At 38.0% G+C, this 16,568-nt stretch overlaps 1 protein-coding gene across 1 annotated transcript; it reads left to right on the forward strand.

Annotated features, from left to right (window-relative positions):
• Positions 1 to 13,414: 13,414 nt before the first annotated feature.
• Positions 13,415 to 14,686, forward strand: LOC149139710 (short-chain dehydrogenase reductase 2a-like). The gene is made up of 2 exons (XM_089448234.1): positions 13,415 to 13,569; positions 13,739 to 14,686. Exons 1-2 carry the CDS (start codon positions 13,499 to 13,501, stop codon positions 14,541 to 14,543), a joined length of 876 nt encoding a protein of 291 aa, XP_089304360.1. The 5' UTR covers positions 13,415 to 13,498; the 3' UTR covers positions 14,544 to 14,686.
• The last annotated feature ends 1,882 nt before the right edge of the window (positions 14,687 to 16,568 follow it).

Consider the following 16,568-nt stretch of genomic DNA (forward strand, 5'->3'; position numbering starts at 1 on the left):
TGCATGCTTCACTTACATTTCGTGGTTCAGTGGAGGAGAGCAATGCTAGATAGCTTGAAGCTTCTGAAATAGTTCTTCTTGTTTGTACACCTGCCTCTTTCTGCTCCAAAATTTGAGTTTCTGGATGATTCTTCTGAACGTACCTGGATGGAGTCTTTTCTTGTACCCTTATCTATTCTTCTGGTGCCTCATAGGTTTCTTCTTCATCATAAGTCTGATTTGATGTTGAAGGATAGTCCTCATCATCTTCGAAATCTTCAGATTTTACCTGCCTTGGATTGTTTCCTTCTTCACCAACCACTACATCAATACTTTCAATAATTTTTCCAAGTCTTTTATTGTAACACTTATATCCTTTGCCTTGGGAAGAGTAACCAAGGAGAATGCCTTCATATGCTCTAGGTTCAAACTTGCCAGGGTTTTCATCAGTCCTTTTGATGTAACATTTGCTTCCAAAAATTTTGAAGTATTTTATCGTAGGAGTCTTACCATACCAAAGTTCATGAGGAGTTTGAGTTCTGTTCACCTGGACATTTGTCTTGTTGAGAATAGTAATGGCAGCAAATGCAGCTTCACCCTAGAAAGTTGCAGGAGTTCCAGATTCATCAAGAATAGCACGAGCCATTTGTTGAACTATTCTGTTCATCCTTTCCACTACTCCATTTTGCTGAGGAGTCCTTGCAGTAGAGAATTCCCTTCTTATTCCATGTTCTTCAAAAAAATCGAAAAATTCATCCGAGGTAAATTCCCCTCCTTGATCAGACCTGAGGCATTTCATTCTGTGATCCGATTCGTTTTCAACCAAGGCTTTGAATGCTTTGAACTTTTCAAAAGCTTCGTCTTTATGCTTCAGAAGTCCTATCCAACACATCCTGGAAAAGTTGTCAATGAACAATATGAAGTATTCTTCTCCTCGAGGTGACCTTTTCCTGGATGGACCACATACATTAGTATGGACAAGTTCAAGTGGCTTACTAGCTGATCCTTCCTTCTCAGGGAAATTAGTTCTGGTTTTCTTACCAAACTGACATGATTTTCATATTGTATTGTCTGGAATTTGGATGTCAGGGAGATCAGGAACCGCCTGATATTTGCATGCTTTCCTTATCTGAGAGAATCTTAGATGCGCCAATCTTCTGTGACATAGCCAGTGTTCATCATTCTTGCTTAGATAGCATTTTTGTTGTCCTCCCTTGAGTATGTATAAATTATTTGGAGTTCTTATGCCTTTGATCATTGTTTCTCCTGTATCAAGCTCACGAAAAATACATCCATTTGATCAAAATATTACCTCATTTCCTTGATCACACATTTGACTGACACTTAATAGATTATGCTTTAAGCCATCAACATACATAACATTTCTAGCTTTGACCTTTTCTTTCAAAAGAATAGAACCTTTACCTTTTATGAGTGCAGGGGTGTCATTTCCAAATGAGAACTTCCTTTCCTTTTCTAAGGCACTATATGACTGAAGTTTTTCTTTATCACCTGTCATATGTTTCGAGCATCCACTGTCGATGTACCACTAATATGCTTGTCCTTCCGCATATAAAGCTATACCACATCTTTCTGGTTGCGGTTCTTTCTTTCTCCATGTTTTGGGACTCAATGAAGTTTGCTCCTTCTGAGTTGTTTGCCGAAACCTACTCCTGCATTCAGAATCTTCATGACCGAAGTTGTTACAAATGGAACATTCTATTTCATTTTCAAGAGCAGAAAAGTTATTGTAGGTCCTTTTCATGATCCCAGTCACACTCCTTTGATTTCGTGCTTCTCTAGTCATGATGGTCTTGTAGGCAACACATTGAGCTGCTTTGTGTCCAAAGTTATGACAAGAAACATTGGCCATTAAAGAAATTCCTGTGATTATCAAACCTACCGTCCAAGTGATTGTAGTTTCCATAGACATTCATTCTTGAGGAAAATTGAGAATGATTTACCTGCGGTTGGTTGTAGCTTATGTTCATCCTTGAAGTAGATTGACCCTTATTTACCTGGTGATCTGCTTTATGCCTTGTTGTCGATTGTCAACCTGTTCACTTCTCCTTGCTGCATCAAGATAACTTTTGGAGGTGGATGGCTTATGTGCTTGAGATGATTCTTCAGAATATCCAAGACCTGTCTTGATTAGAGGAGAATGCTGCACTTTGATAATCTCATCTAAAGTTTCAGATCCTTTAGAAAATCTAAGATTAAGAGCTTTTGTTTTCTCAATATTTCTAAGTCCCACAATTTCACATTCTAACTTTTCATTGTGTTTTTTCCTTTCAACAATTTGGAATGTCAGAGTATCTATGATCATACTCTTTTCTTCTAAACAGATTTTAAGTTTAGAAATTTCTTCATAGAGATCATCTTCATCTATAGCATTCAAGAAATCATCATCTTCAAAAGCCATCAAAAGTTTATAATCATTACATTGCTCATCTTCATCACTAATTGAAAATCCATCACTTTCTTCATGAGTATAATAGCTCTTCTTACTTACATTGTGTTTTATGTTCCATCTAACTGGTTCCTTACCTTTGTCAAGCTTATCTTTATGAGGACACTTGGCTGCATAGTGACCAACTCTTCCACAAGCAAAGCATTTGAAAGGTAGCTTACCTATGAATCTTCCAAAACCCCATTGAAGATTCTTGACAAAGTTTGATTCTTCCTCTCCTTCTGACATATGTCCTGACTCATTGTAATCTCCTTTTCCTGAAGCTTTGAATGTGGCTTCTCTCCTGTCTGATGGTCCCCCTTTTCTCATTTCGAAAGCAGTTAGGATTCCATGCAGCTGTGACATGGTAATGCTCTGTAGATCTTGCTTTTCTTCTATGGCAGAAATTTTTGATTTAAACTTAGAAGACAAAGATCTTAGCACCTTTTCAACTAAATTAACTTCTTTTATTTCTTCACCCAAGTTTTTCATACTATTAACAATCTCATCTATACGTAAGAAATAATTAGCCACACTTTCATCATTGTGCATTATGAGATTTTCATATTGAATTAGGAGAGTTTATAGTTTTGCACGTTTTACCTGATCGTCTCCTTCATAGCTCAGAACGATCTTGTCCCATATTTCTTTTGCAGTTTTGAGCTGCATAACCTTGACAAATTCTGATCGAGATAAACTCCCTAATAGAGTATTGACAACCTTTGCATTTGTTTCATACTACTTCTTACTAGCCGTATCTGTAGGAGCTGCAGATGGAAATGTGTATCTTGCTTCCACGATATCCCAAACTTCTATACCAAGAGATTGAAGATAGGCTATGATTCTTACCTTCCAATAGAGAAAGTTGCTCCCATCAAAGATTGGTGGCCTGATAGATGCCTCTTTTTCGTAGTTGTTCATGATGATAGATCTTCCTTCAAGCGATCAAGCTTCTTCTGAAGGACCTGGCTCTGATACCAATTGTTGAAAATAATACTGAGAGGGGGGGGTGAATCAATATTATCAAATCAATTATTTTTCATTTCACAATCAGATTTGTATACGCTACTTCAGTTATGGGAAACTGCGTATATACACTACCGTGTCTAGAGAAACCGACATATATCAGTAAACTTATGATTCATTAAATGTTGATCTTTAATCAGTTCATTAGAACTTCATTAACCATAAGAACAGTAAACAAGTGCAGTAAAACAGAACAAATCATCACACACATCGACACAAGATATAAGGTGGAAACCCAATGTGGGTGAAAACTACTTGTTGCAATTCGTCTCTATCTTCTTTTAATAAGAAACTTCTTTTTACAATATTTCTGTACTAGTGCAGTCTTATACCAGCACGCAGGCTTCTACCTGCAGAAGGCTACAACCTTCTCTCGTTCTCCAGCTTCTCCTGGAAGGGAGCTACAACCCCCTTAGCTCTTGTACTAGCTGATGTACTAGTACGTAGGTGCTAACCTACAGAAGGCTACAACCTTCTTTTTTTTCTTCCAGGGACCACGTTTCATAAATTTTTAGACTGGATCCATCAATAAAAATAATCAATCATCAAATACATCTGCATCAACCAATCTCCTTTGCTTCAATCAAAACTAAATCAAATAATTACTTCTCTGACTGCTGTAACCAGAATACATTAATAGTAACCAGAAACCAAATCTTGAACCCAGAACACTGCAGCAGTAAACAGAAGTAGCTAAAACATATTTCATGAGATGTAAGCTACTTCAATATGTAGAACCTGCATGCATATGCATCTGTATTAAGGCCAACTAGCGTATACGCGGCTTTGACTTACTGAACCAGCGTGTATAAGCTCCTCTGTTGTGCCGAACCTACGTACAGATCTATAAAAGATAATTTACCCTTTTCACTTATTCAAACATCAGTTATACCCAGATTATCAGATTTATAGATCAAGTCATGCGCCAAATATAATAGATCAAAATCACATAAAGATACTACTATTCAAGCCTTAAGATCTTGACCCAGCAATAGAACTTATCCTTCTTCTAGCGCTCAGGTTCCTCCTTGGTTCAGATCTAGCTATGCACCATCACCAAATGACCAGTGTTATAGATCTTGCTCTTCATAAGATATTCAATGCTTGAGTGAATGCCTTTGCCTAATGATCTCCTTTCCCTTTTATAGTCTTAGGCCTTACTCAATACCATGGTCCAAAACCATAGAGAATCAATACCATGGACCCAATACCTGGGTTCAACACTTCGGACGAGATACCATGGTCCAAAACCATAGGTCCAAATACCAAGAACTAAATACCATGGACCAAAAAAAAAGTTTTCCCACATGTACGTGCTTTTCCTTGCATGAAAGTGCATGCATACGTATACGCGCCTTATGATCATCGAACCCGAGTGTATACGCGACTTGGTTAAGAGGAACCTGTGTATATCTCTTTTTTCCTTCATTCTGAGAGCTTGAACTGTGATCTATCATTTGAGCGAGTTGCCATCAAGGACAACACCTGTGTCATAGCACCAAACCTATGTCATAATGCCAACACAATATTCATGCAAGAAGCTTTGGCAGCAAAAGCAAAAGGAAGCAGAGGACAAAGACAACAGAACAAAGGAAGACAGAAAAGAAGAGCTTGTAGGTATCATAACTGAGGTCGTAGCAAGAAGAATAACAATCGAAGGAAGGACGGGAGCTAAGGAGGAAAGAACAAGAAGAGAAGTAGAAGTGGGAAGAAGAACAAAGGCAGGGCACAATGACAACCAACAGCTGAGGAAATGAGTGAACAGATACAGGTTCCCTCACCAATGCTAGACAGAAGAACCAAGTCTAACTAGAGATTGATGAGTACATGGAGGAGCTAAGCTGAGAGGTCCCTAGGGAAGACTTGGAGCTAAATGTAGATAACATGCAAAAGTACATTGGTGGTCCCGTCATGGTCAACACCATGTTGCACATGCTTCAGAATGAGTTGAACACAGGTTCCAAGACCATAAACACGTATGCTATGGATGTAAGAGCCTGCTATTAGAAAGACACCATCAATAAGTTTGGGGACATCGTCATGCAATAACATGCTTGGAATCAATATGTGACCAAGCACCAAGTGGGGGTTTCCGAGTTGGTCTTTCCCCAAACTTCAGAATCATAATGTTTTGTCTTGTTGGGTTGTCTCTAGCCTATTTTGTCTTACATGGGTACATGTGAAAACTGTAATATTATTTGTAAATATGTTGCAAGTGAAATTCCAAGTGTCATTAGTGGAATGTGAAGGGTCATCATGTTCTGTAATGAGTTACTTGTAAGGAAGTTGAAGAGTCATGAGGGTAGTCAAAGAGTCACAAAGGGGAATGTCAAGTGTCACCCAACCCTTTGTTATAAATAGAACCTCATAACATATAGAACGGGATTTTGTGAGCCAAGATTTTAGCTAGGATTTGGCTTAGAAAAGGCTTGGGAGTATTGTGACGAGCCTTGGCTTCTCCACAATGTAGAGAGAGTATACTTCTTTGGAGGAGAAGGTATTATTGACTATAATGTTCCACTATTAAGGCTAGTGGTTGTCAATGGTGTATGTATGGATGGAACTTTCACTTATAATAATAATAATAGAGCCAACACACTTTCATGCATATGTTGTTACTGTAGTTGGACTATTCTGGTTTCTTTAGAAATGTATGTTGTTTAACTTACACTTTTTCTTATGAACTACTTTATATGCAATTGTAAGAATCTTGTTGAATGCATGTTGTTGGATTAACCTGTCACTTTGGTTTGTGGAGTATTCCACATTTCACCTTGTGATGTCATTCTGGTCATGTGTTCCTTTCTCGATGTGTACTATTACAAGATTTTAAGGGGCACACTTCCTTTTCCCCTCTTGTATTAGAACCCCCATGCATATCACTTCACTTGCTACAAGGTCACACACTTGCTTCAGCCCAAAGTTATCATACTTATCTTTGTGCGCTACCGCGGTCAAGTCATTACACTATCACCAACTGCTAGGACTCCTACTCCAAACGATCTGAGGTCTAGTTGGGACTTCTTACCAGGGAGATCCCCTGAATGTTGGCGGGTCCAGCACCGTCAATAGGACCAAAGCACCCACATCTTGTTAAAGTGGACAAAATTAAGTGAACATGATCAAAGTGGACAAAGTGGACCAAATCAAGTGAGCGGGATCGGAACGAAAAAAATATATAAAGGGTTGCAGGAAACAAGTTGAAAGAGAGAGATCTAATTTATGCCGAAATGTTGTCAGACTGAAGATTGAATTCTTGTGTCTCTCTTTTGACTGTAAATTATTTCCATTATGATTTCCTTCCATTAGTTTATGAAATATATTGCACACTCTCATGGATATTTGATATAATGATCCAATTCCATTAATAAAAGAAGGTGTTGCAGGGATCCGTTCGATGTGTATGCGTATGGAATGGTTATGATTTAAGTTTCCATTTTAAAAAAAATGTTATGATGTTTCAATGTGTCTTCTGGTATTTATCTTTATAGATGGTTCCATCATGATTATATAAATATGGCTAATATTTGCGCAAATGTTGTATAATTACTTCAGTGATGAATGATCTGTTTTTTAATCAATCTTCAGCATGATCCCTTGACCCTCCTTCTTTGAATGTCTTGGCATGCCTCGGGTGAGATGTTTCTTCCTTACATAGGAATGAAAATGTTGGTGTTGTGCTAGACTACAACAAAATAATTTTGTTGTCAATCAGTGGTCAAACCCTGGGTCTTCTAACTCAAATTTTACACCGACATAGCCTTCCTTATATCTTCACTCCTTTTGGGCTTCTTTTGACCGCCTTCAATATTTTATCCTTCTTGTGCTTGTATTGTCTTTAGTCTATTCTTTTAATGCCTATAAACTTGTATGGCATTATTATTTATCTCATCACGTCTTTTATCCCCTTGAAGCATTTTCTTCCACTTAGCCATCAACATCTCAATAATGAACTGTGTGAGAGTTATAAGATCTCTCTCCCACTTTCTTTCACTAATTTCCATGGCATATGGTTTCCATGCCCAAACTTGTGTTGGTTTTATGGAAGGCTTTTCACTTCCATTTCCAGAATTCTTAATTCTGGTTACACCTACACATACAAAAAATATATTATAGAAAACATTTTTTTCCAAAATCCCTTGAGTCCATTCCTAATTACCAAGATATCTCATTCTTCTCTTAGGATATCCTTGGAAACTTTATAGTTTTCAGTCACATCATACATATGGGATCCTCCTTGAGCTCTTGGCTCATCCCATACAACTCCCTAAATGTCACTCTCGTCATTGTTCCATAGAACAACTGCTTCCTATGTGTAAACCTTCTCATTGCTACTCCAGACTATGCTTTGGTCTTCTCTTCCTTGAGGTACTCTTATGTACCCTGCTTCATAACTAACTTCATAATTTAGTCTTCTTCTTCTCCCAATTGCATGAGACAATGGGGTCTCCTCCTCCTTTGTGGCATATTCTTGGTTGTCTTCTTTTCCTTGATTCCTTTTAGCCTTCCTTGAATTAGAAAAAAATTCAGTGTGCTTAGTTATTCTTACCAATTTTTCTCCCACCATTTGTACATCGATCCACTCCATAAATCTATAAAACATGTGGTTTCCTCTCTTTTCCCAATTTCCACAGGTCTTCAACCCATGAAAAACTATTTTTCAAAATGATCCAATAAACATTCAGTAAGAGAAGATATAACAAATCAATCATACCTTTGAATCTAATCTTCCTCTCACCAACATGAAGAGTTTTTACCTGAACTCCTTCGTGGCTTTGTTCCACACTACCTTCACCACACATTTCTGAATCGTTTTCTTCTGTGAGAGTTCCTTGAGATTGTGCATCTTCCAAATCTGTTATCTCGTGCTTATTTTCATCATCATAACTCAAATCTCTTTGAGTTTTTGCTTCCTCCATAATCTCTAGCACCTGTTTAGCTTCATTATATTCAATACCTGCAAATAAAGACTCACACAAACAATTAACTAAAAATATATTAATTTATTCTTCCTCATATGATGTTATCCACATTCTTTCCTTGTGTTGAACTAAGCACATAATCATTTCATCACTATCATCATCCTCTCTTAGGATTTATCCTTGCTTGGGTTCAGAAAAGTGAACAAACTCTCCTTCACACTTATTCCTCCTAAGTTCATTCTCCTCCAATGAATAATTTTAGCTATGCTTTAGCCTCTTTTGTAGTAGAGGCCATTTCACCTTCTTCCTACTTAGCACCCGACCTTATTTGTAGTCTTCTTCCCTTTCTTCCAACAGTTGTAGCAGTATATTGAATCTTTCCGTTAAATCACCCATTTCATGGTCAAATTCCTCTTGGCTCATTCTTCTCCCCATGCCATTTTCTTTGGAATCCTTCTTGTTCTTCTTATGGCTTGCACTTGGGCCTTCCTTCTGACCAACATTGGTCATTTTCTCCTCCCTATGCATGATCTTCTCCTCACTCATTCTAAGCTGCAACTTAGCCCTATAACAAGCCTCACACCACTTATTAACTTAATACCTCACCTTACCTTTGTTATTGGTGTTTATCTAGTTCCCTCCTATGGAACCTTTCGAGCTTCCTTTACTCTCTTGGTTGCTGCTCCTACCGCTCACCTCTTGAGAACTTTATTTTTTCTCTCTAAATCCTCTTTGAGGAATTCTCCTGTCCTCCTCTCCTTTCCAACCTTAGATGGAATATCACTTTCTTTATGTAACCTCTCTGCTGTAGGTCCCTTTTCCATAGTCCCTTTCCTTTTCTCTACTATCTTCTACAACTCCTATGACCAACTCCCTGTTAAGATCCTTCTATTTTTGAGATCTCTACACCTCATATCTCTTGACTTGGTTGGGAATTCTTCCTTTTCTTTCTACTCTTTTCCTTGCTGGAACCACTTCCTCTATGCTATGTTCTAAGCCTTGTTCTTTAAGCTTGAACACTCTTCTCAACTATTTCTACCATCAGTTGTCCTCTCTATCATTTAAGACTTCATTAGTCACCTCCACAAGCAACTTCTTCTTCTTCTTCTTTAACTTTTGTCTTCTACTTGTTTCTACCTCTCTGTTTTAGGCACTTCCTTTCTCTTGCCTCGAACCAACTCCTCTGTTCTGGTGACCTTGTGTGCCACCTCACCTTCTCCACTAAACCATTGTCTTCAACAATTATTGTTCAAATGGATGTTAAGATCCAACTTTGATATGACTTAACACAAAAAAAAACACAAAATCCCTTTTCCTTTGTAAATCTCCCCACTCTTACAATGGAAGACCAACATTACATGCCATGCTTCAAATTTCCCGCTTGTACTCACTAGATCATAGGTAAATGTTAACACACCACACCAAAAACAACAAATTATGTTGACTAGACAACTGGTTCCAAGCCCAACCAAGCTTGGCGAGTCCCACCGAGGTTGAGGTTTGGGACTACGAATGAGGTCGGGGTCCGGACAAAGTCGATATTCTTTCCCAAATGTTAAATGTATGACAGCCCCAAAGCCCAACTAAGGTTTGGTCTAGACTTATTCAAATCTCGACTAGATGTAACGATCCTCATCCTTTCCCTAAAATCCAACAACCTACAAGATTCTCTCGTTATGGTTCCACCCTTTTCGAATAGTGAACCGGAAACTCCAAATGTTCTGCTACTTTCATCTACTCACCTTCTTAATTTAACAAGAATTGTTGGCATCAATTCACCTCTGCATAATATGTCAATGTTACGCCCTCAATCTATTCACTCTTTGGATTAGATTTTTCTCCTCCATACTTGTCTGATGGCTCATTCATTGCAATACATAGTTTGATTCATTCCTCTAGATCCTCCTCGATGTAATGGATTTCTTTACCTTTCCAACTACGTCCAATAGAGAAAAGGTACTATGTCCAAATACACTCTGCTCATTGTAATTACTCTAAGAATTGAGGCTTTGCCTGTTTAACCACATCCAATCTTGAGGCTTTCACCCATGGCTAATACAAACCTAGATAATCATTGTACCAATTATATTAAATAAGGTATTAAATATACACCAAAATCACAAAGTATATGTACCCACCATATACATGGTTTCACTACATATATGCAGACAAAATGAACAAACACCAATGATGGCGTAGCTGTTAGATTTCATTAAAACATATAAGATCATATTTACAAGGAAAATCACAATGCCTTACTACTCAATCCCCCTCGGCCCTATTCAAGCTTTATTCCCTCCTTTTCCTTCAACCAACAACAACAAAAACTAATTACAAAAAGAAAGTGATACATATAAAATGTTCATCTAAACAAGAGCTTGCATGCAAGCAAGGCGTCCTAAATGCCATGCTTTTTTTTTCAATTCTAAAATCTACCATAATAATCAAAATTATAATTTCCCCAACAAACAAGGACACATAGACACACTAAAAGGCTTACACATATCCTTATACTAACTCCCTTACAACTCTATTAAGACTAATTACACTTGGAAAGGCCCAATTGTCCCAATTCATTAACTAAACGAACCACCCATAAACTTGGAATCACGACACTTGTCTTAATGTTAAGGTTGCACAAATATGAGGGAAATATGCTATCCCTCGGAATTTACATAGCCATTTCTTGAGTCTAAGGAAAATAAATTTATAGGGAATGATTCTCTTGCATCACTCTCCTGTGCATTTTATTCCTTTAGTCTCTCATTGTATCCCTAATGTTTCATTGCTTTCTATTTTTTTTGTCTCTCCTCTTTTTTTCTAAGGATCCATTTCCTTTTCCCTACCTTTTTGAAAATTCTAAGAGATCCCTCAACCTGTTTCCTTAATCCATGAGGGGCATGGGTGTCGTCCCCTACCCACCGCCGCAATCATGTCTCTTGCATTCTTATCAAGGGGGAGGGTGGCTCGATTGGCATACAACCGACTCCATAAATTAATTTACCCTAACTCGTGGCTTTTCAAGGAAGGAAAAAAGCTCTCCCTCAAACAATAGATTTGCAGGCGTCCTTTCCTTCAAGCCGTCATTAAATTTTTATTTTATTTTTCAAGTGTTCACAAGATTTTTCCTCAGCCAACAATGGCTTGTATGTTGGCATTCACAAGTATAATCAAATTTACAAAAATAGGGGTAAAGCGATTGTTTTTATAGGTTCCCCTTTGTACTCACATATCCTTATGATCATATGATCCTTATGCAAGAGCAAGTCACCAATATTGGTTTCCTTGCTCAACTATAAAATCCTCCTCTACTAATTTGATACTCTCAGTGGGATTTCATTGGTTACCAAATGGTGACTATTTTCTAGAAAAAACATTTGCATATTTCACACAACTACCATCTAGGATATTTGGATATAAAATGGATATCAAACATATAATTTCATTTTATTTTCCCTCATCATTTTGTATGCTCAAATCAAAACCATTATTTACGAAGAAAGTTGGGTAATTGAATAGAATCAAGTGCATCAAATATGTTTGAATTTGAAATGAAGACATTTATCTTGGATGCTCAACTGGAAATTCTTGCTTTAACAATGAATTTAGGAGAATTAACTATCATCTATGATGGATTAGCCCTTATATCTTGGATGCACATGAGTAGTAGCTCATTCATTTTCTAGTCGACATAACACCCTAGGATTACCATCAAAAGATAAATCATATGTTTCACCTTAATTGCAAGATAATGGTGTTGAAAAGTAGGTTGGCTTTGGTAGTGGTATCAGTAGTAGCAGAAGGATTTGCTAAAACTTATATTGAAGCTTGTTGCTTCCTTTCTTCTAACTAGGCCAAGAATTCTTATTGATATTATTCTTCATTTACACTTTTGCTAGAGTTTGGCAATCCTAACATTTTAGCTATGACCTCAACGAATATTTGGATGACTAACTTTGGATCAATAGGATAACTATGGATATATTTTGTGTATCGTGATACTTGGTAAGAAACACTATTGATTCTGGATACGTTGCAGGTAGGGTGGTGTGGAGCAAGCCAAACTTTTAAAGAAGAGATTCCCCTGACTCACATTCTTAATGGGTATGACCTTTAGGTTCATTAATGTATCAATTTAGGATTCGGGTATCCCTTATTCTAGCTAAACTATCTATTAAAACATCAAGTTTTTAGGAACGCCCTTCCTTATCTTCGCAATTTTTCTTGCACTAGACATTTGAATATGTCTAAAATTCCCGTTAGTAGTTTTTCTTGTACTAGACATTTGAATACGAGTCTAGAATTCGCTAGTAGCTTTTCTTGAATTAGACATTTGAATATGAGTGTAGAATTCACAACATGAGGTTAATAACACTTACCTGATACACTTTAAAGTAACCCGGGGTGTTTGTATTCTGGTTTCAATGAACTCCTATTCCCTTGAAGAAATCACAAGATTGAATATCAATAGTAGGCAATTACGGATTAGTAAACACCATCATCTGTCAAGCTAAATGACAAAATTTGCAGGTCGTGGATATGTAGTGGGTCTCATTAGATTGTGTCATGCTAGTATACTGGATATAAAATATTACACGTGAAAATATACTTTTTATTTTTTAATATTTTATATACAAAAGTCAATAATAACATGTGGAAGTTGCTATATAACACTTCTAAAAGTTATATTTAAAAAATAAAGGGTTTCATTAAATATTTATATATTTGAAAAAAAAAAAATTAATATTAAAATTAATTTTTACTCAAAAAAGATTACTTTCAAAAATATTAAAAAATATTCCACTATGAATCACTTTAAAAAATATCAATAAATATTTAAAATTTTATAATATAAAAATGAATTATCCCATACTCTGATAGGACTTAATACTAATGGTAGGATCCAATGGCTATAAGGCTTACTTTATAATACCCCACTCAAACGAGAATCACGTGACTATACGTTAATTTCTGGGGTTGCGAGCTTCGTCTTAAATTTGACTCTATTTTGGTTAAGTTTGCCCTCTGCTATAAGTAAACGTTCCTAGGCCTGCAGTCGCTGGTACTGATTTTGTTTCATCACTTCTCCCTGTCATTTAACTACCCATCTCGCTCCCCAACCATGTCTAACGAAGAGCTTAATGCAGCGGCTTCTTGTGTTGGCAATCTGAGTTTTAATGAACCAGAGCGACGGTAATATCACAGCATCGCAGAAATGCTCTTTCTGTTTTTGTTTGCGATCTATTTGTTTCAGAATTCAATTCTCTGAATTTATGGGATTTCATAATTATTTGAAACTCTTGTGTTTTTTTGGTAATATATATGTTGTTCACTCATTTTGGCCAATGATCTTTCAATGCAGGTTGGAGGGCAAGGTCGCAATAATAACGGGCGGAGCAACTGGCATCGGAGAAGCCATTGTTCGGCTCTTCACAAAGCATGGAGCCAGAGTCATAATCGCAGACATTGCAGAGGAAGGTGGGAGAAAGCTCGCCGGATCGCTTTCTCCTCCGGCAACTTACGTGCGCTGCGATGTGAGTAATGAGGAAGACATGAGAGCTGTGGTGGATTTGGCGATGGAGAAATACGGTCAACTCGATATCATGTATAACAACGCAGGAACTATCGAATTCCTCGCGGCTGAAAGCGTGGCGGAGTATGAGATGGAGCAATTCGATCGAATAATGAGGGTAAACGTGAGAGGAGTGATGTTGGGCATGAAGCACGCGGCCCGTGTTATGATCCCGCGGAAGAAGGGTTGCATAATCTCCACTGCTAGCGTTGCAGGTGTTGTAGCTGGAATGGCAAATCACGGATACACAGCTTCGAAGCATGCAATCATAGGGCTGACTAAGAACGGAGCAGCTGAGCTGGGGAAATACGGGATCAGAGTCAACGCTGTCTCTCCCTATGGCGTGGCCACCGCCCTTGCAGTCAATTACATGAAACACCGCAATGCCTCGGCTGTCTCAGAAGAGGAGAAGGCTGCCATGGAGGCATTCTGCAATAGTACCGCCAACTTAGAGGGAGCGACTCTTAAAGCGGAGGATATTGCGGAGGCTGGGCTGTACTTGGCTAGCGATGAGGCTAAATATGTTAGCGGGCATAACCTTGTTGTGGATGGCGGATTCACTGTTGTTAACCATTCTTGGAAGCTCTACCGTTGATAGTTCTGACGGCCAATTGTAAGTGAAGAAAGAGAGTGGTAGTACTACAATATATAATATAATAATATCACATCTCAGTATGTACCCGAGCACCGTCATCCACCAGTTTCAGTTTCAATAATGAATGCATGTAATTTATCATAACTGCAGTTTTAGCTGGTATATTGTCTTAGTATGGACGGTTGTAGGAGTGAAACCGTAATTTGTATATTTTGATTTTCATGAAATGATAGATAATTTTTTTTTTCAGCAAGAAAAAATCAACCCAACTGTTTGATATTATGCTTAAAACATTACATACATATGAAACACAGAACGTCCTCATAGATCCAGTGATTTCCACATTTGACTACATAGAGGATAAAAACTCATCATTCAGACATTTGAACAAGTCTGCTAAATGTAAACCATAGTTTGTACATCTATATGTTCTCAGCCACATCCACAACATATTATAGAAATTCACTATGTGAGTCTATTGAACTAAGATGTAACTCAAATCATTTTCATGTTCTGTATATACCTACATTAGGTAGACATTCCTCTTTCCTTTCTATACAAAAAAGAACTACAAAAATGTGCAAAATTTAACAAAAAATACTAAAAGATTTTCATGGAACTTATTTGTATTAGAGTTCTGCGTTTTTGTGGAGATCTTCAGTGTTAGGGTCTCACCCTAACCCCCTTATTTATGTAGTAGGATCGAGTCATAGTTATAGTTAAGTAAAGAGTCAATAAAGCCCATATTAATAATTGTAAGTGGTTAACCCGCATTTAATGATGGGACCACAGTTAGTTGCAAATGGGCCATGGTATTAGATAGATGGTATTAATAAGAACCATGGTATTGCATGTATGAGTCATATATAAAGGATAGAGACTCCCTGCGAGGAGCATCATGTCTTTTTTTTGTAATCGAGCTCTGCTCTATTGGAGGTTGCCCCCTCGAAGAGGCAAGTGAACATTGCTTTCTGAATAATAAACTACTTGCTGTCATTTCTCAATGTTCTATGTTCTGAGTATATTTCTGCGCAAATTTAGTATCCTTGTATCGTCTTGCAGGTTAAGAGCATAACAAGTGGTATCAGAGCGCTTTCCAGGGCCGTTGGGATCTCCATTTTTTAGCAAAATCTTTTTTGGCTAGAGACGTGTTCCAACGTCTTTAAACCACGGGATCTGCTGTTGAGCGCATAAACCTGCGGATTTGGGGAGGCATGCATGCAGGAAATACAAGAGGTGGTCATGCTTGTTGGAATCCCTTGTAACCCATGTGGGTACCTCTTCGAGTAGTAGCGCATTAGACATAACCGCGCACGGATTGTCTTCCAAGTACCCTCTGGTATATCGGAAGCCCCCTAGCTCCCTTGAAACCTCGCCATAGATAAATCGTTGGTCGTCTTGCTGCTACAGTACACCAAGAACAACACTTGGAGAGATTACTCGCCCGTACGATAGGGTAGTCGAGTTATACAACTAAGGGTACGATTGATCCTCCTTGGTTAGTGCCCTAAAAAATTGGGCCGAGTACTACTATCAGACCATTATGTATATTGCAATCTGTAGCACCTGACACTCCTCGAGACCATAGTTCCCTTTTCTATCTCTGGATCATGCATAATCTCTGCCAGATCAGATCTCGCAAGTGGGGTTTTGCAGCAACAGCAGAAATCAGTCCCGCAATTCAGATTTAATAGAACATCCATTCAGATCTATTAAATCCATCAGATCCACAGCAGCAATCTATTCCGCTGCTCAGATCTATCCGATCAGCCATTCAGATCTCTTAGATCCACCAGATCCGCCATCCAAATCTAAGTAGTTGTGTGGGTTCCTATACTAGGGCGTGATTTTCGCAGGACTTTTGGCAGCATTGACCTTTCGGGGATTCTGCTACTGCAGTATTCCTAAGCAAGGAGTAAAACTCCGTTGGGAGTTTTTAGGAAAAAAAAAAAAAAAGTCGAAGAGCCCCCCCTTGGGCGCTTATTGGTGACCTAGCCCATAAGAATCAGGACGACGAGCTAAGTA

Source organism: Pinus tabuliformis, chromosome X (assembly GCF_031772625.1).
Source record: "Pinus tabuliformis cultivar Carrire ecotype Pingquan chromosome X, CPIR1, whole genome shotgun sequence".
Taxonomy (NCBI): Eukaryota; Viridiplantae; Streptophyta; class Pinopsida; order Pinales; family Pinaceae; genus Pinus; species Pinus tabuliformis.

Bases quoted from the DNA above. Each gene is read 5' to 3' on its own strand.
- LOC149139710 (XM_089448234.1), top strand. From the start codon at position 13,499: ATGTCTAACGAAGAGCTTAATGCAGCGGCTTCTTGTGTTGGCAATCTG. The intron at 13,570-13,738 runs GTAATATCACAG...CTTTCAATGCAG, and splicing joins TTTAATGAACCAGAGCGACG to GTTGGAGGGCAAGGTCGCAA.